We start from the raw sequence: 18,645 nt of genomic DNA on the forward strand, positions 1-18,645 counted from the left end.
CTGCGAGCCACAGCTACTGAAACCCGCCCACCTAGAGCCCGTGCTCCACAACGAGAGGCCACCACAATGAGAAGCCCGTGCACCGCAACGAAGAGTAGCCCCCGCTCGCCGCAACTAGAGAAAGCTTGCATGCAGCAACGAAGACCCGATGCAGCCAAAAATTGAAAAATAAATAAATAAATTTAGGAAAAAAAAAAATATAAAAAAAGGTAAATCAGCTTAATGGCTTACTTGTGGTTTAAAAATATATATATATATTATGCATATATTATATATATATAAAAAACATATCTATACTTCCCAACCCCAAAGCCGAGCCTGGGTGGGGCAATGACTTTTCCAGGTCTGAGAGTCTTGTGACTCTCTGTTGGACCTGTTAATGTCCTGGCCATCCACAGTCCTGATCATAAAATAATTATGAGAAGACATGGTCAGAGCAGACTTAGCTTACATTTGTGAGAAGGGGCAAGAGGCAGTGGTGGAATGCTGGACTTGGACTTGGAACGCCTGGGAGAGTGGCCCAGCTCTCTCTCTCTCTGCCTGAGGGACTCTGGGCAAATCACCTGCATGGCTTCAGTGAGTCGGGGCGTAACAAGGGGTTGTAGAGGCTGGATCTTGGAGATCGCTCCAGCTTCAGCATTCTGGAGTTCTGTTCTGATCAGATGTTACCTGCTGGACCACACAAGTGGACACACAGGCGCTAGCCTCTGCGGTCCATGGAGACACAAGCCCTATGTCGCAGGCATCCTCCTACCGGACGCTGGCCCAGCTGCATGTCCTCTTGGCTACCTGAGCCTGGGGATGACTGAGCCAGAAAGCGGAGGCTCACCCTCGTGCTTCCAGAGGCTTCCTCCTCAAGCCTGGGGCTTGGGGCTTTTGCACCTCTGCATCTGCCAACTTTGATTACCAAGGCAAGTGCTCTGGGCACTGCCGCACACGAGCTGAGGAAAACAACCTGCAGCCGGGCGTGGACAGGGCTGCCTCTGTGTCCCCAGAGCCGGGCCCACCCTGGGAGATCAAGGGCAATGTCGGGTGGTTTCGTGAACCAGAAGGGCAGACTAATTAAAGTGAGCTTCCCTTTCCTCAAAAATGCTGGCAAGAAAAAACTGTGGAGAAGAGCTCTCAGTGAGTTTGGGGAAAGGCCCTGAGTTGGGGAGGGGTGTGGGAGTGGGAGAGGCAACTCGTGGACATTGGACATCAATTCTCAAATCATCTGTAGGAGGGGAAGGAAGGAAATGGCGCGGATGTTCAGGAATTGGCCTCTCACTTCGGAACGCCCCATGTTACTGTTTTCCTTATTAGATTTGTCTTGCTAACTATTTTAGCAGAAACTAATGTGAAGATAGGCCTGTGCATGCCCTCTGTGCGTGCCAGTGAATTGGTGGAGAGACGTTTAGGAGTGTGCTGGGTTTCAGAGGGGATTCCCTGTGGAATCAAGGAATTCTTTCTGGATAGGCCTCCAAATCCAGTTTAGGGTATGGTTACTGCCTGGGAGAGGAAGAAAGGGTAAAATGAAAATACTGCAGTCAAACAAAAATGAGAAAGAAAATATGTCTTTCAAAAGGAGTCTGATGACGTCTATGGTTTGATTTTCTTAACCAATACTTGCTTTTAAGTCTAATTCTGCCCTTATTTTGAAAACTCAGGAGTTCTAGACTTTGAAGTTGTCTTTTTGGGCGGGAGGCGGGGGGTCAAAGGTGCACAAAGTTGTCACACTCAGAAAAGGGCCACTAAAAGGGGCTGTCAAAACTCCATCTCTGGATATTAAAGAAGACATGAGACAGCATTTAGGCTGGTGGATTCAGATTGAAGGAGTGGCAGAATCACCAATAGAATGGGGGGTGGACGGGTGGGGTAGGGCCTGCACTTCTTTACTTCAAAAAGCCCCAGAGATGATTGTGATTCAATCCAATTCTCTGCTGTCTGTCACCTCTGAAACCCCCTCGCCCAGGTCCAAACTCCCTGTTGAGAATGACTATTGAACACATTGCCTAAAAAATGAATCAGCCTGTGAAGTTTCTCCCTGCACTATGATTATAAAATCTTACTGTACCTATAAGAGCTGTGCCCTATAGGAACCTCCTAGGCCTTCGAGTGGAAGAACTGGGGCTTTATCTTTTTTTTTTTTTTTTCTATTTAAGTGCATGCCAGAACAGAGTGTATAGACTGCAGGCACTTCAGAAAGTAGCTGAGATGGAAAAGTCTGTCTTGACACCAGAGGAAGATAAAGTCCCTGGATTCCCAGCCCCAGGGCCTGCTCTGTCGTCCACCAGTTTGCACTTCAAACAATGTCTTTTGTGAGCAGTTAAATATGACAGATAATATAATTTTATATTTACAGTTGCACTTTCAAAAATGCCACCTTTATCAATCACCGTTCTCAAAATCCATAAGGGGGCCCCTCACTGCTCCTTAAAATAAAGCCCTCACTCTTTGAAAGTGGCTTTTCCTTTTTCTCAGTTGGCGTCCAAAGCTTTCAGTGGTCTGGCTCCAAGGTGATCTTCCTAACTGCCCTCTCCCATCCCCCTTGCAACCTACTTCTATCACTTCGAGCTGGCTCGCTGCCTCACTGTTTCATATTCCTCTTTAATGCTGTAATAACTGCAGGGAATTTTGTGTCATTAGGATTATGGATACATCTTAACTATTCCCCAGTTGCTGAATTTTTTCCTGTTCCTCTTCTCTGAATTTTGCCAGGATGGGTGCAAGGAATCATCTAGGCCAGTGGTTCTTGGTTTTAGCCAGTCACTGGAATATGGGATTATGCGGGGGGGGGGGGGGGCGGAGGGGACGGACTTTTTTTTTTTTTTTTAAGTCGAGGTATAACACGCATACAAGAGATGCTACAAATCACAAGTGTGCCACCTGATGACTCTGGATGTACAGAACACCCTCATGTAACCAGCACCCAGATGAAGAAACAGAAGCTACAAGCATCCCAGAAAAGCTGGGGTAAAGGAAGCTTTGTAAAAAATTCTCATTTTCGGACCCAATCCTTTGAGATTCTGATTCCGAAATGTGAGGTGAAGCCCAGAAATTTGCATGTTTAAGATCTCCCCAGGGGTTTCCCATGCACCATCAGGCTTGGAGTCCACCAATCTACCAAAGGTTTCCAAATCGCCCCTCAGGTGTCACCCTAGGGGTTGGAGGCAGAGACAGGGAGCTGTCAGACCTGCCTTCCCCTTCAATCAGAGCCGCGGGTATCTCTTTCTTAAACAGGATCTCCCTCTAGATAAAAACAATCCCTTAATCCTCAATTCTGAAAACCACCTGTATCAGTCAGCATTCAATCCAAGCAGCAGAACTACCTGTAGATCTATGGGTCTATTCCAGTTATTTGAGCTTTTGCAACAGCAATTGCTGGTTAAATGACCTCTATAAGGCTGTTGTTTTTGCATCTGACGCTGGAGCATGAGGTCCACAGGGCAGGCAGTGGGAAGGAAAGACGGACGGAAAGTGGCGGAGACCAAGAACAATCTGGGACCCACAAGCCTTAACTGGAACTCCATGAAGATGGACTGAAACTCCTGTCCGTTCTCGTTGCCTTTGACTTTCATGCAATGCATGTTCCCCCAGAAGCCGGGGCCCTTCATCAAGGAGCTAAACACACAGACCTGGCGCAGGAGTCGGAGAGGCTGAAGGAGGATCCGGGGAAGGTGGAGCAATTGCAGGCGTGGCCGCTGCCCGTGCCAGCGAGGTGAGCAGCCGACAGGCTACAACACACGCGTTACAACATGGCTGCCCCTCCGTCCGCCAGATCGCCCTGGATCTCTCTGTCCCCAGCCAATGAGCAACCCACAGGACACGGAATTCTGGGAAATGTAGTTCAGCTCAGCCAGGACTCCACACCTGACTAGCCACCATCACCCATCCGATCGTTGATTTTCAAGCTTGGCTGCACATTGGAACCATATGTGGCGTTTTAAAGATCTGATGCCAGGCCTGCCATCAGGATATGTGAAAGCTTCCCAGGTCGCCCTAATGTGCAGTCGAGGCTGACAGACCGACGTGAACCTCAGTGCTATCCCCAACCTGGGGCCACAGACAATAAATTCTACTCTCGTTTTGTCCTAAGAGGAGCATTAAAAGATCTGGTTATTTTTCTGAAGGTCCTAAAATGTCGTTTTTCTCTTTACCCTACCTTCCGGCATCTGTCCGGCCTCCTTCTCGAACCTAGTCACAACCCTCCTCAGCACACTGAAGCGTACTCAGCACACTGGCTGCATCTTGACGAAGCCCTCCTTGGTTATCCTCCTGGTCTAAGTGCATCGGGAGCACGGCGGGCAGACCCTGAGATCATCCCAAAGCCATCAAGCTCATAGTGAACTGGACTCTCAGAGGTGTTCACTATTAAGCTTCTAAATCAAGCACCTCTTCCTCCTAGGCATAGACTAATTAAGTGACTAGAACAGCAAAGCGGTCAGTGAACGCTTAACCACTGTAACGTGAGCCAGTGTTGGCAAGAGCCAGTGCCGTGGGCGCGCAAGTCATTGAGCTGCCACTGCTGGGTCCTCCTGCTTTTCTTTTTGGCAGTGCCGCACGGCTTGTGGGATGTTCCCCGACCGGGGACTGAACCTGGGAAACGGCAGTGAAAGCCCGGGGTCCTAACCACTAGGCCACCAGGGAACTCCTGCTGGGTCCTTCTTAAGGACGGCTGAAAGAGGAGCCCAAGAGGGGCCACTGCAGGAAAGGAAGTGGGAAAAGAGGTGAGGGCTGGGAAGAGCATGGGTCCAAGTTCCCTCAATGCCACTAACTCGCTGAGGAGCTTTGGGCAAATCACATAATGCTTCTAAGCCTCAGTACCAGCCCTGCCTCCTGCATGGGGTCATGGAGAGTATCAGAAGAGGCAAGAGATGTGAGAGGGTTTGGTGGGAAGAGTCCAAAAGCACAGACATTTGTGCGTGCAAGGCAGTAGTGTTAACTCTATTACAGCACTGGTGTCAGGGAATGGTTATCTAGATTATGGATTATTTAGATCCTTGCTTTCCTTTTTCTATCTATGATGTGGTTATTTCTAATGAGATCCGCTGAAGGGTGGGACTGACACCGTTAGTTAAAATAAGGGCTTTGGGATTTCCTTTGAGTTTCTATTATTTAAGCTCTCCCCCTCCTCCCCATTTCAGCAGACAGTGAAGACTGCTAGGCCACCCCAGTCTATACTCTGTAAGTAAGTTTACATAGAGAGAACCTTTCTAAGAAACAACAGCAAAATAACCTTTCACAGCATCTGTGTGAAATAAAACAGGAGAAGGATCAGGCAGTGCTACAATAGTTTTACTGACCCATATCTATTGTTTAAGGTAGTTTTCTGTGCCTGAATTAGATTTGAAGCTCCCTGAGGGCAAGGGCCGACTCTTCATCCCCCTTTATTTGGACTTGCAACAGGGCCTAGGGCAGTGCAACAGAAAGGATATTGGACGTGGGGAGCCCAAGTTCCAGGTTCTAGGTATAGCCCTGCCCCTCAAAAGTCATTTTATTCCTTCTCTCGGCCTCAGTTTCCTCCTCTATAAAGTGGGAGCTACCTACTTCATGGGATTATTGAGTAGTGAGAATTTACACAATGTGTGGGGAAATACTTCTGTGACCCCAAAGTGCTGTGCCAGTGGGAGAAATGTGATGAGAGCTGTCACTTCTCAAGAATGAGGTGTTGGCTGATTTTCTCCTTGAGGACAGGGAGGCACCGAGCAGAGCTGGTCAACCCTGGGCTGCAGATGAGGAGATGCTCAGGGGTGGAGGTGACCGGGAAGGTGATGTCCCCAGGGGCCTGCAGAGTGATCAGAGTGACAGTGGTGGCTTTCTCACTGCCCACCTGTGCTCCCTCTGCTGCTGCAAGCTGTATGTTGGCCCGGTCCCTTGTTTATTCATTCATTTGTTCATCAAGTGTTTATTGAGCATCTACTCTGCACCAAGCCCTGTGCAAGAGGTTGAGAATTGAATGGGGTGAGCAAGACCAGATGAGGTTCCTGCCCTCATGGAGCTGATCTACCCTGCTGATTCCCGAACAGGTCTGGACTCAGGCTTATGCACTGACGGAGTTGGACAACTAGCTTCATGAAGCCTCAGGGGCAGATGCAAATGTTGTGTTCTAGTGAGATTCTAGATTGAAGCTGAAAAATATCAAGGCCAGGTCTGCTAAGAAGACGAAAAAGAAGAAAAGGTAAGCTCCCATCAACCCCCTTTCGGGTCTTCCCTTACTGGGCTCCCACCTCAGGTTTCCAGAGTCTTGCTCTTTCTGACTACACCCTCTACTGAAACGGACTCTCGTCTACCTTATTCACACTAAGTTGGTAAATGCTTTGGTGAAAGCCTTGAGGTAAAGGAATGATGTCCCAGCTGGAGGGACAGGTCTGTCAGAGGTCACCCTAAAATCACACTAGGGTGGCCACTTCAGACTGGCATTTGCAGGGACCACAGAGGTGGAGAAAGTGGGGGACTAACGGCAGGGGTAAGTAAAGTAAGCAAACCCCTGTGGTATTTATTTATTTTATTTTTTGGCCACACCACGCTGCTTACAAGATCTTAGTTCCCTGACCAGGGATCGAACCCAGGCCCTCAGCAGTGACAGCCCAGAGACCTAACCACTGGACCGCCAGGGGATTCCCCCCGTGGTCTTTAAAGGTGACCCCAGACCAGGGAGGAGTGACGGCAGGAGCGGTACAGCTGTTGTCGGGATTCTAGCTTTTGTTTAGGTGAGGAGGGTTTGCAGGGCCTAAGCCATTACGAAAAGCAAGGAACTAGACAATCAACTATACAAATGAAAGGAGGGAAAAAAGAAAGACCAGGGGAGTCTTCAGCAACCAGAACCCAGAAAATTTCCATCAATCGACGCCCACGTGCAGCAATGAAGACCCAACGCAGCCCAAAATAAACAGGTAAGTAAGTAAGTAAGTAAATAAATAAATTTATATATAAAAAAAAAATCGACCCTCTTTTCCTTCTCATTTTTGACTAAACCGCCAGACAATCCCACTGGTGCATTTCCAGCTGGAATGACAGGACTCCTCTTCACGAGAAAACTAAGACATATTTTATTATAAGACACACCCCAAAGCCAAATTCCTGAAAGACTGTAGGTATAATGTGAACCCCAAGTGGACTCATTAAATGAAAACTTTGTACTCCAAAATAAAGCACAGACACTCAAACCCGCACAAAACAAATGCATCGCATTGATTAGAAGGCAAACAACACCCTCGTAGTGGATAGCAGGTGGCGAAAGAGAACCTTGCCGGCCACCAGGGCCCCTCTGTGCATCTGTCCCAATCGCAGCCCTTCCCTCCTTCCAAAGTAGCCACACTCTTGACTTACGGTCTTTACAGTAAGTCCCTACATACAAACCTTCAAGTTGCAAAATTTCAAAGATGCGAACGTGCGTTCACGTGTCCGATCGCGTAAGTCAGTTCACGTGTCTGGTGTGCCTTGTCATGTGTGTGCATCCTCTACAAGTGGTTGTGCTTTTGTGTACTTTACTGTACAGTACTGTACAGAGTACAGTAATACAGTATCTTTATTTCAAGCCCAGGATGTCCGGAAGCAAGCATAAAAGCAGCAATGATTTAACAGGTACAGTGTAGCTGATTGTGTTAGGTGGGTACCTAGGCTAACTTTGTTGGACTTACAAACAAATTGGACTTACAAACGCACTCTCGGAACGGAACTCGTTCGTACGTAGGGGACTTACTGTATTTCCTTGTGTTTATTTATGGTTTTATCACCCTAGTGTGTATCCTTAGACACTGTTGTTTAGTTTTGCCCAGTTTTTAGATGTCTTTTAAGCTTCTTTCAAGTGACCACTTCCCTCCATCTATTTCCCGTACAGTTTATCTGTTGAAGACTCAGGCTGTCTAACCTGTGGTTTCCTACTGTCTGGGTTTTGCCCTTGGTGCATGCCAACACATCCAAGTGCATGCATTCTTAATGCAGATAATCACCTGTTTTAAAAAAACCTGTATGCAAGCTATGTTCTAAGGAGGGCATGACCCACCATAATCGCTTTCTCATGAGTGTGTGGGCAAAGGGAGCTCTCACAATAGAAGTAATGAAGCAGGGAGAAAAACGTGATCTGCGGGGAGCTCTCTGTGGAACTAGTGATTTTTGAAATTTTTTTTTTTTGCAATTGGAAGTAACCGAGGAATGCTTCTCTTTAATGTCTTCCACTATAGTTTGCTTTAGTAGGAAACACATTTGCAATGGGCTCTGGAATCACGTTATGCTCCAGGGTCCAGGGTTGTATCCCATTATGTTTTATCAGAGATGATTGCATAATAGAAGCCTGGATGTAGTAAAAACCTAAGGAATCTAAACCACTAACCAGACTCACCAAATGTAATAAATATAAATGATAGATGAAAGGAAGATAGATCTGGCCATTTACTTATGGTTTGGAGCAATAAAAGCAAGCTTTAAATTTTTTTCTTTAATCTTAGCAGGCAGTCACATGAACATACTTATTAGCATTTTCAAAAGGCTTTATCAAATATTGACTTAATAAAGAAATGTATCCACTTAACGGTGACCTCCAGACACCCCCGATAAGTCTGGGACCCTAAATTATATGCTCCAGGGCTACGCCACCCACACAATGGACAAAAGAAATGAACAGTGTCATACTCGGAGATGGAAGGTTTTTTAACGCTTGAACTTAAATACGTATGGGGACTGTTTTGATTTGTACAGGAAAAAAAAAAAAGCTCCCAAACTGATGGATACAATAAAAAAAATTCAAAAGTCAAGGCACTCTTAAAATATACACACTACTATACATAAAATAGATAACCAACAAGGACTTACTGTATAGCACAGGGAACTATACTCAATATCTTGTAATAATCTATAATGGAAGAGAATGTAAAAAAAGAATATATATATTTATATGTATATGTATAACTGAATCACTTTACTGTACACCTGAAACTAACACAACATTGTAAATCAACTATATTTCAATTAAAAAAAAAAAGACGAGCGATAACAACAACAACAAAAGTCAAGGCACTCTTCAAACCCAATAGGCCACAGACACAACCTTTAAAACTTTACTACAGTATTATTTGTACAGCCACAAAAGGGGCCTGAAAGACATTGGGGGGATAAAAGTAATTAGACAGAGGCCTTAACTGGTCCCATTCTGGTTCTCTATTCTTCTTGCTCTCCTTGGTTCTTTTAGGGATTGTATTTGTGAAAGAAATCAGGAGGGTGCCTCCTCCTCCCTGTTAAGAGCGGAGAGAACGCGGGGCTGGGAAGGAGCAGTGGCGGAAGGTAATCAGAAGGACTTAGTGTAGATTTGACGGCCAGACTGATTTCTCTCCTGGGCTCAGGAGTTTTTAAAATCTGCTGGCAAAAAAAAAAAAAAAAAAAAAATCTGCTGGCAAGATTGGCTCCCGTTCTTAGCGTGTAGATGGTAAAGTGATTTCCAACCCTGGTTTTTACAACGCTCTAGGGTATTTCCAATACAATGTGTGTGTTTAAAATTCTCAAAACCAAGTTAATCTGAATTCGCTGAAAAGGCAAATATGATTCAGAAGCTTTTTTCTTAGTTACTGTCTGGTGTACCTTTCTGAAATGCGTGATACTCCTTCTTGGAATTCCTTCCCGCCTGGGCTCTGTGACGGTGTGACTCTGATGTTTCAAGTCTAACCCCTTGCCTTCCTGGCTGGCTCCTGCTTCTCTTCCAGGCCTCATCTCTGGATCACTAAAAATTCCACAGAGCTCTTCCCTGAACGCTTTTCTTGTCCCTGCCCCCCGACTCCAGCCCCCACCCCAAAGCCCTTCATGGACTCCTCTTCAAGATTTCCAACTCCAGCCTCTAAGAGCGACCCGCTGTATGAAACACCCACCATGTGAAACTTCTGAAGGGGAGGCTGGGCTGGGGCTCAGCAGTGATGCTCAAAGATACAGCAGAACTTGGAAAGGGAGTTAAATCTATCATGGCTTCCGGGCGTCTATTAATTCACTTCTCAGGCTGGGCTGGGCTCGGCCTAAGCACGTTACATGCATCATGGCATTTAATCTTCACGCCACCTCTCTGAGGAAGCTCGATTATACCCATTTTCTACACTTGAGATTTAAGCTGGGAGAGGGCGGGCGCTAGATGAAGCAGAGCTGGGCTGTGAGCCATCACACTCTTCTGTCTGAAGCAGGGGATTTTGTCCTTCTGCCTCTGGACAAACAGACTGGCTGGATCAGGGCCTGGCAGGAAGGTGAGTCCAAGGCGCCATGATGCAGGAGTAACCAATCAAAAGGACTAGGAGCTCAGCTAGAGAGTGTGTGTGTGTGTGTGTGTGTGTGTGTGTTAGAGTGACTTACTCTACGTGGATGGTGGTGGCAGGTAGTGAGGTACGATCAAAGCGACAGAAAAATGCTCCAGGAATGAGCAGTTGCCCTCAGATGGATCTCACGCCACAGGTCCCTGCCTACACATACAGCCCTATTCCGACTAGAACGCAGGGAGTGAAAAATGAAACAGCCCCTGAAACTGAAACCGAATTACCCATGGCAATTTATTAAATAACTAAGGTTTTCTACGCCTTATTAAAATAAATGTTTAGTGTATTTTCTTATCCTCTGACGTTCACTTGTCAGCACCTGCTGGCAGCAGCTGGAGTAATATGGCCAATTTTGCTGTATGTGCAAATCAATTCGATTTCCCCCAAAAAAGATAAAAATCAGTAAAGTGATTAAGTTACAATTAAGGCATGTCATTGAAAGCACAGATAACAAGAAAAGGCTGAACAGGACATGCCCTGAGGTCACCACTGACTTCTTTCTACTCAAATTAAATGATTTTTCCCCTCATTCTTCTTGCCTGCTCTACTGTATGGGATATTCTGGGTGATCAACAAGACTCCTCCTACTTCTTGAAATTCTCTCCTCTTTTGGCTTCCATCATGCTGTCCTTATGCCAGGTTCCCTTCTTGGCTCTTGTACTGGCTCTATAAATGATAATCTGTTCATCCATCCATCCATCCATCCATCCCTCCATCCATCCATCCCTCCATCTTATAGATATTTAATGACCCTGTGTGCCAGGCACTAGGAAAAAGGATGGGGCATATTTATGCCTGGTTTTACAGTTGAAAATGCTTTTATATTATTTTATTAATTTCTTGCTACAACCATGTGAGGTGGCTATTGGTACCTCCATTTTACAGAGGAGGAAACAGGCTCTGAGAGGATCTGGGATTTATTCATACCAGCATAGCCAGCAGGTGGCAGAGTCTGGACAGGAATTCAGGTTTTCATGCCAGTAAGAATTCATAATGGAATTCTCTTACATACTGGTCAAGTAGAATTTCTCAACTAGTCTCACTACTCCTAATTACATGTCATGATGCAGTCAATACGGATTTATTGAAACTGTGCTAGGCTCTGGGGGATGCAAAGTCTGGGTCCCTACCCTCATAGAACTTGTGGCCTAGTAGGGGAGACATTAATTATATGTTTACACCACAAACATTTGCTTTTAAGGTATGAGGGAGAGCGGACCTAGTTATGAAAATCAGGAAGTCTCTCAAGAGGAAGTAATCATCAAGATGCATTCTGAAGGATGAGTCAGAGTTTTGGGAAGAGGGGATGAAAGAAAATCATATACAGAGAAGGAAAAGCACGTGCAAGGGCCCTGTGGCAGGAAGACCCAATGTGCTGAAATTTTAAAGGCCAGCTTGACTGGCATATAGAGACTGAAAGGGAGCCCAGCACAGGATGTGGTTCAGACCACGCAAGACTTTGTAGCCACGACAAGGATTTTTACTTTTAGCTTCGGAGCAATGGGTAGACACAAGTTAAGAGAATGACATGATTAACTTCTTTGATTCTAACTTCTGTGTGCAGAATGAATCGTAGAAGAGCAAGAGTGGAAGCAGGGAAAACAGCTGGAGGGCTTCTGTAGTTGTCCAGGTGAGAGGTGATGATAGCTTGGACCAGGGTGGTGGTGGTGGAAATGGCGAGACGAATCCCACGGGTGCCCCCTGAGCTGCTCCAGCCCATTTTCTCCCTAAACCCTGTCACCAAAGTGTGCTCACGAATTTGCAGTACGTGGAAGCTTGTCCACACTTCAGGGCTCTGCGGGAGTCTCCTCTCCCAGGAAGCCTTCACCAGATAATGCTAGTCCTCCGAGATCTTTCAGAAGTTGAGTCTGCCTTCTGCATTGTTCACTTCAAACCTGCTTCTTCTCTATGGCTTGGCTATTCTCCGATCCATTCCTGAAGATGCCTTCATTTCTCTTGTCTTGCTTTCTCCCTTTGGAAAGTAAATGCTTTGTTGGCATTTGCTGAATGGTGTCAACAGGGCTCCTCTGGAAATGATATTTGTAAATGATTACTCATGCCAAATGCCTTTTTTTTTTCTAAATTAAACACTGGTTGCTTTAAATCTGTCTTCATGATCTTGTTCTATCAAAACGTATGTCCCAATTTTTCAATTCTTTCCTCTAAACTCTTTTCCATATATCTCCTAGTAGAAAGCAGCTTCAGGGGGAATGGAGTGGGGGGGGGGGTGGTGCGGTCAGCAGTGTAATTAAACAGGAGCTCTCTGACCAGAATTCCTATACCTTTGAATGGGGTATTTGATTAATCCTTTCCGCAGGCACCATTATTCATGCCTTGATGGAATCTCATTTTATAGTCCTTAATACATGGACCCAATTTATCCACATCACATTGTATTCTAATACTTGTCATCCAAGTTATTAGCTATCTCCTTCTCAGTGTAAAATCATCAGCAAGTTTGATTAGCTTATTCCCTGGGGATGATGGGGAAGATAAGAAGAGACACAGTACAATATGACCACCAAGGGTTTGGCATCCTCAAGAGCAGACAGCTAAGCGGAATCCACTTACGGAGCTGGGGTGGCCACATAAACATCTGCCCCCCGTGAGAGGGTGTCTGTGTGGTACCCAGGAGCCATAGCCACAAAGGGTTGGCCGCTGTCATGCCTGGTGGCACCGAGCCATCGTCCTGAGTGGGATCACTTCAATAAAAAAGAGCGAGGCTTCTCTCCCTCCTGCTTCCTAACATCCCCCGCCCCCCAAATATCCTTCCTGAGAGGCACAGCTCAGAAGCTCCTCTTTATTCCAGGACACCACTGCAGCCTGAGATCCCTGTTCTTCCCCTGCTGGGGACCTGGCAGGCAGAGAATCTAGAAGGAGACGCACAGGGCTGTTTATCGCTCTCTCACCAGCACGGAGTTGGCTCTAAGCAGCCAGCCTCTTCTCGCTCTTCTCTGGAACCAAGCCTGAGCCTTGGGACTCAGAGGTGGCTTCAGTCCTTTCTAAGCAAGAGAGAGGGGGCCCGCGTGACCCCTACAGGATGGTGGGCTCAAAGCCCTCAGAGAGTTTCCAGTGCCTTTTCCCCTCCCCTACCACCCGTCCTCAGCTCAAGCAGGCGAAAGTCCCACAGCCCGTTCTGGGGTCCTTTTAAAAGGACCTCCCACCATTTTTCACCAAAGATCCTTTACCAATCACCCTTGTGCTTTTCCGAGCCCGGCAAGAGGAGGGTGAAAGAGGCTCTCTCTTTGTGGTGGCGCTCCTTCAGGGGGTGGAGACTCACTCCGTTCCCCAAGACTATGGGCTGCACCTAGTGACTTGTTTCTAACGGGCAGCATCAAGCAGAAGCGGCTGACAGTGTGTCACTCCTGAGAAGAGGTCATGAATGGCCTTCTGACTCCCCCTCCTCTTCCTCAGGTTGTTGGCTCTGAGGGCAGTGAACCGCCACGCTGTCAGCAGCCCTGTGGGGAGGCCTAAGGTACTGAGGGCGAGGAACCGAGGCCTCCTGCCACCAGCCACGTGAGTGGACCACCTTGGAAGTGGGTCTTCAGGCGCCAGCCAAGCCTTCGGATGACAGCAGCTCTGGAAGACAGCTTGACAGCAACCTCACGAGAGACCCTGAGCAAGAACCACCCAGCTAAGCTGCTCCCACGTCTTGACAATAAATATTTATTGTTTTAAGTGGCTAAATGTTGGGGTCACTTGTTATGTAGCAGTAGGTTACTAATACACTCTCACTACCTCAGAGGAAGGCCTTGGTCCCCTCCCTCCCTTCAATTGCTTTCTCAGGTTCCATCTTGATCTCCTTTCTGTTCAGAGAGTCTGATGTCCCTCTACTGTCTGTCCCCGGCCTCTACTGTGGGTCCCCACAGTCTCGAGGGCTCTTTCCCGACGAGAGGGGGATGGAAGGGAGGAGCTCCCCTGTGGCCTGGGTTTGGAATTCTAGCTCCTTGCCTATGATCCAAAGTGACATCTGGCATTAGGAGAATGACTCTTTGCAGAGAGCAGCCTTCCTCAGGCTATGCAATTCCCTCGTTTGTGAACTCGGTGGGGCTTAATGACTTTACTTAGGCCGACAGGCAGCAGGAAAAGACGTTGCAAGATAACCAAAATAACGTGTTCCCTTACGTATCATATGCGCCTCTCCTGTACCCTTTCTGCTCATCTGCAGCTTCTGCAAAAGGTCATGTCTCATTTCAACTTTGCAGTTAAGTGCATCTGACACTAAGTGTGGATTCCAGAACTGGATGGAGATGTAATCTGGCTTAAATGTTGCAAGGTGCGCCCCGCTACCCCAGCCCGCTGGCTGTGTCCTGCCACAGTCATAAAGGAGGAGGAGATCCCATTCTCGCTTCTCTCATAATCATACAAGACGCACAATGTAGTTTTCGATACAAAAATAATTCAGGCAGCTCTTCCATCTGATCAAACCCTAGCAATTTTATATCTCAGTTCTACGGGGCAAGGTCAGACAGTTATAGATGTCAGTCTTTTGGAAGGCTCGGAGAAGCGGAGTGGCCCTCAAAGCAGGTGGTTCTCAAAGTACGGCCCCCGGGGAAACAGCGTCAGCCTCACCTGCTGGCTTGGCGGAAATGCAAATTCGCGGGCCGACCCCAGACCCACTGAGGCAGAAACTCTGGGGGTGGGACCCAGTCACCTGTATTTAAACGAACCCCTCCCACCACCTCAAAGGAACAATTCTGATGCACAGCTAAAGGCTGAATATCACTGACTTAAAGGATTAAATATCTAAATCATTCATTCATCCATTCATTCATAAGACGTTGACTGAGTGTCTACTATTTGCCAGACACTCTGGGGCGATGAAGCGGAATTGGAAGGAACTCCTTCCTCAAGGATTTCACAATCCTCCCTTCCCTCGCTTTGTGACAAAGCGTGAGAAGAGAGCAGAACTCGAAGACACTGATCCAAGGAATGGAAACCACTCTTTACATGTAAAGAGTCTTTTCAATGGACAGGAGGCACACCAAAATTGTTTTTTTTTCCAGGAATGATCATACTCTCAAAATAGTAACTTTTCTAAAGTAAGTAAATGTGTGGGTTTAATATATCATGTACAGCTGGCTCAGCCTTTTTAGCTTAAAAAAAAAAAAAAAGATTATGTGATCTCACCATGAATGAAATGCAGAACTACCTTAAAGATTCACTTAGTTTTGTGCCTGTCGTTTAACGAACAAGCTATTCTGTGGTTTCATCATGTTCCATGAAGTCACACTTCCTCCCCTCTTTTTCTGTAAGTAAGATGCCTTATTCAGCCTTAGAGCTAAGATGTATCGTGCTTCCTATGACTGGACTCGATATCTCTACATTTGTTAGCTCATTTGATCCTCCCCAACCTTATGAAGTAGATGCAGCAAACAGTCTATAGGTGAAGAACAGAGGCTGGAAGAGGCAGGAACAGGAACCCAGACCCATCTTTTAACCCCACGCAAATTATCCTGTGCTGTAGTCGAAGCCCCACTGGGTCATTTTGCTGCTCGTTAATTGGGGGAACATAAAAGGAAATACACCCTCCCCTAGAAGACTGCTCGTATGAACCACTGGCTAAAGCTCAATTGGGGGATTTATTTTTATTTTTATTTTTTATTTTTTTTAAATTTTTACTTATTATTTATTTATTTTTGGCTGTGTTGGGTTTTCATTTCTGTGTGAGGGCTTTCTCTAGTTGTGGCAAGTGGGCGCCACTCTTCATCGCGGTGCGCAGGCCTCTCACTATCGCGGCCTCTCTTGTTGCGGAGCACAGGCTCCAGACGCGCAGGCTCAGTAGTTGTGGCTCACGGGCCTAGTTGCTCTGCGGCATGTGGGATCCTCCCAGACTAGGGCTCAAACCCGTGTCCCCTGCATTAGCAGGCAGATTCTCAACCACTGTGCCACCAGGGAAGCCCCGGGGGATTTATTTTTAAACATTAAAGTTCACGCTACATTCCTCCTTCAGTACCCTGGATCATGAGGAGCTGGCCATAAACTCCTCCTGGTCACCAGCACCCGTGGCCTGTGTGAGAATCTGCTCGATGCTCAGCAGATCTAGCTTTGAGAAGATGCTCCACATCTGTTCCTTTCTCAGGCCGCTTCAGTGACGTTCAAGGATTCACTGAAACACTACCGGGGCAGATAACTTTCCTGTGGTTAGGCATGAAGTTGAGTTAATCCAGCCAAGCCTGGGCCCTTGGGACGATGGATGCCCGGTGAACCCAGCTGCTGCAGGGGTGAAAGGTATGACTGGTGGCCACAGAAGAAACCAAAGCTGTCTGGCTGGACCAGTAACACACTCAGCCCCTTGACGCAAGCACAAGGCCTGCCCCGGCCAGCCAAGTTCATCCACCACACAGGCCTAGCGTTCATTTACGGGGGCGCCACGGCTCACCCACGGGGCAACTAAGAGGCATCAGGAGACCGCTTCTGCCTGTTGCGTTCTTGGGAATAACCTGGTGACTTTAGTTTTACGCAGCTGAGAAAATCTGAGGTCCACGTGGGCTGTGTAGAAAACCACGCAGGTATCTTTCAAGCCACATACAGAGCACACAACTTGAGGTGAACCCAAATACATCCTCCTTCACCATCAGCTTTCTGTAATCAAGGCTTTTTAGAACATCAAGTCCAACCCCTAGCTCTAATTCAGGGGTGCTTGTTGGCTTCTGCTGAGACACGGATTTGATTAGTGGCACTCCATGGAACTACAGACATGAGATGTTGAGCTTACCAGTGTTATGATTTATTTCAGGATTCTGAAACGGGGAACGCACCTATCGATGGCACGCTGGAGGCTGGGAGACTCTGAGAAAGCACTTCATGCATATAAACGGCACACGCGAGGAAAAAATTTGCTTATGGTAACAATCCCGCAGCTGGGGACCATCCCACTGTGCTCTCCACCCTCACGGAGTGATGGCTCCACAGGAAACCGCTGGGATTAGATGCTCCTGCGTTTGGACACCCATACGCCGCCTCATTTATCTACCTGTGACAGGGACAGTGCTGGAGGAGAATCAAAAGATGACAAATTGTTTCTGGTTTTAAAGGAGCTGTTCAGGCTGGGTGTACTCCCAGGGGGAACCAGGTTTCATGCCAGCAGCCATCACTTCATCCTGCTATGAGGCCACATTTTGGCAAACGCCAACCGGCAGATGATTGCTGTCTCCTTTCACCAGTGGATTTAAAGACACTTGCTCTGAAAGCCTGAAATCCAGTCATTCTGAAGATGTGTACAGCACAGAGCAGACCTGCCCACACACTGCTGTGAGGCAGGATGGCAGGCATTAGACAAGAGTTCCAGATGAGAGGGATTTTTTCCCCCATGTTGAGGCAGACAGATAACAGGGGAATGATTTTGTAGGATTCTACAGCAGAGATAACAATATCAGCAAATGATTCTGGGAAAGACTGACTTGTGCAAGATAAGGAGATAAAAATTCCTAGGATACTGGCCACTGGAATCTGCTTTTGTGGATACAGACCTCCCTCCACCCCAAGCTTCCAACTTCCCTGGGAGCAGGGAGAAGGCACATTGGAGTTTCAAGATGGTTTCAAGACCCAAGCATAACCCGAGCCCTCCACCATGCCTCTGCTTACAGCCGGTGGTCCAGCCAAGGCTGGGCATCATTCTGGCTGTGACCCGTCTTCCTTCTTTCCAGCTGATGCTTCCTCTCTGGGAATGACCATATAATTCATGGTCGATACACTCAATCCTCTGGAGGTGAACGTTCCTCAGCCCATCCACTTTGTGTTTCTTCTCTGCCATGTGCTGGAATTCGCAAGGCTGGAGAAGTGCCTCGCTACGCTGACATATACAGATGCCAGGTGCCTATTCTAAGCATTGTGCTGGTATCTACTCATTTTATCCTCCTGACAATCTTTGAGACAGGTACTAATATTATCCTCATTTTGTAGATGGGGAAACTGAGGCACAGAGAGATTGAGGCTTTGGCTGAAGGTCACCTAGCTGGTCAGTGGCAGAGCCACAGTCACGCCCAGACAGCTTGGCTTCAGGCTCTGGCTGGCGCTAACCCCTTGCTGCTACCTTTCCAACACAACCCGCCTTCCAACACAGCAGCTGAAGCCCACGTGGGTCCTGGTTAGGCCAGGCCTTTCTCCGTCCCAGGCCTCTGGATTCAGTGGATGCCCGGAGCTGGAGCACAGAGCCTGCAACGTGAAAAGACACAGGGCTCATCTCCAATCCCCCTGACTGGTTTCAAAGTTCAGGCCAGACATCCAAGCGCTTATTCTGTGTTTGTTTGTTTTGAACATTCCACCATGATGCCCCCAGATGCTTCACAGACGGTCTCTCTGTTCTCCTTCCTTAGGCGAGCATCTGGACCCCTCCCTGCACACCTCCCACCTCTGGCAACACTCCTGCTGCCAGGGG

At 47.3% G+C, this 18,645-nt stretch overlaps 1 protein-coding gene across 3 annotated transcripts in view; it reads right to left on the bottom strand.

Annotated features, from left to right (window-relative positions):
• Window positions 1–18,645, bottom strand: part of ATXN7L1 (ataxin 7 like 1) — a 235,539-nt gene that overhangs the window by 115,547 nt on the left and 101,347 nt on the right. The window contains exon 4 of one of the 3 annotated variants that reach the window (XM_007177298.3): window positions 12,155–12,237. The exons of the other annotated variants lie outside the window; for them this stretch is intronic. Within the exon in view, the coding sequence (XP_007177360.2) occupies window positions 12,155–12,237 (83 nt within the window). Of the gene's footprint in view, window positions 1–12,154; window positions 12,238–18,645 lie in introns of those variants that run through there. 3 annotated transcript variants of the gene reach the window in all.

Source organism: Balaenoptera acutorostrata, chromosome 7 (genome assembly GCF_949987535.1).
Source record: "Balaenoptera acutorostrata chromosome 7, mBalAcu1.1, whole genome shotgun sequence".
NCBI classification, from domain to species: domain Eukaryota; kingdom Metazoa; phylum Chordata; class Mammalia; order Artiodactyla; family Balaenopteridae; genus Balaenoptera; species Balaenoptera acutorostrata.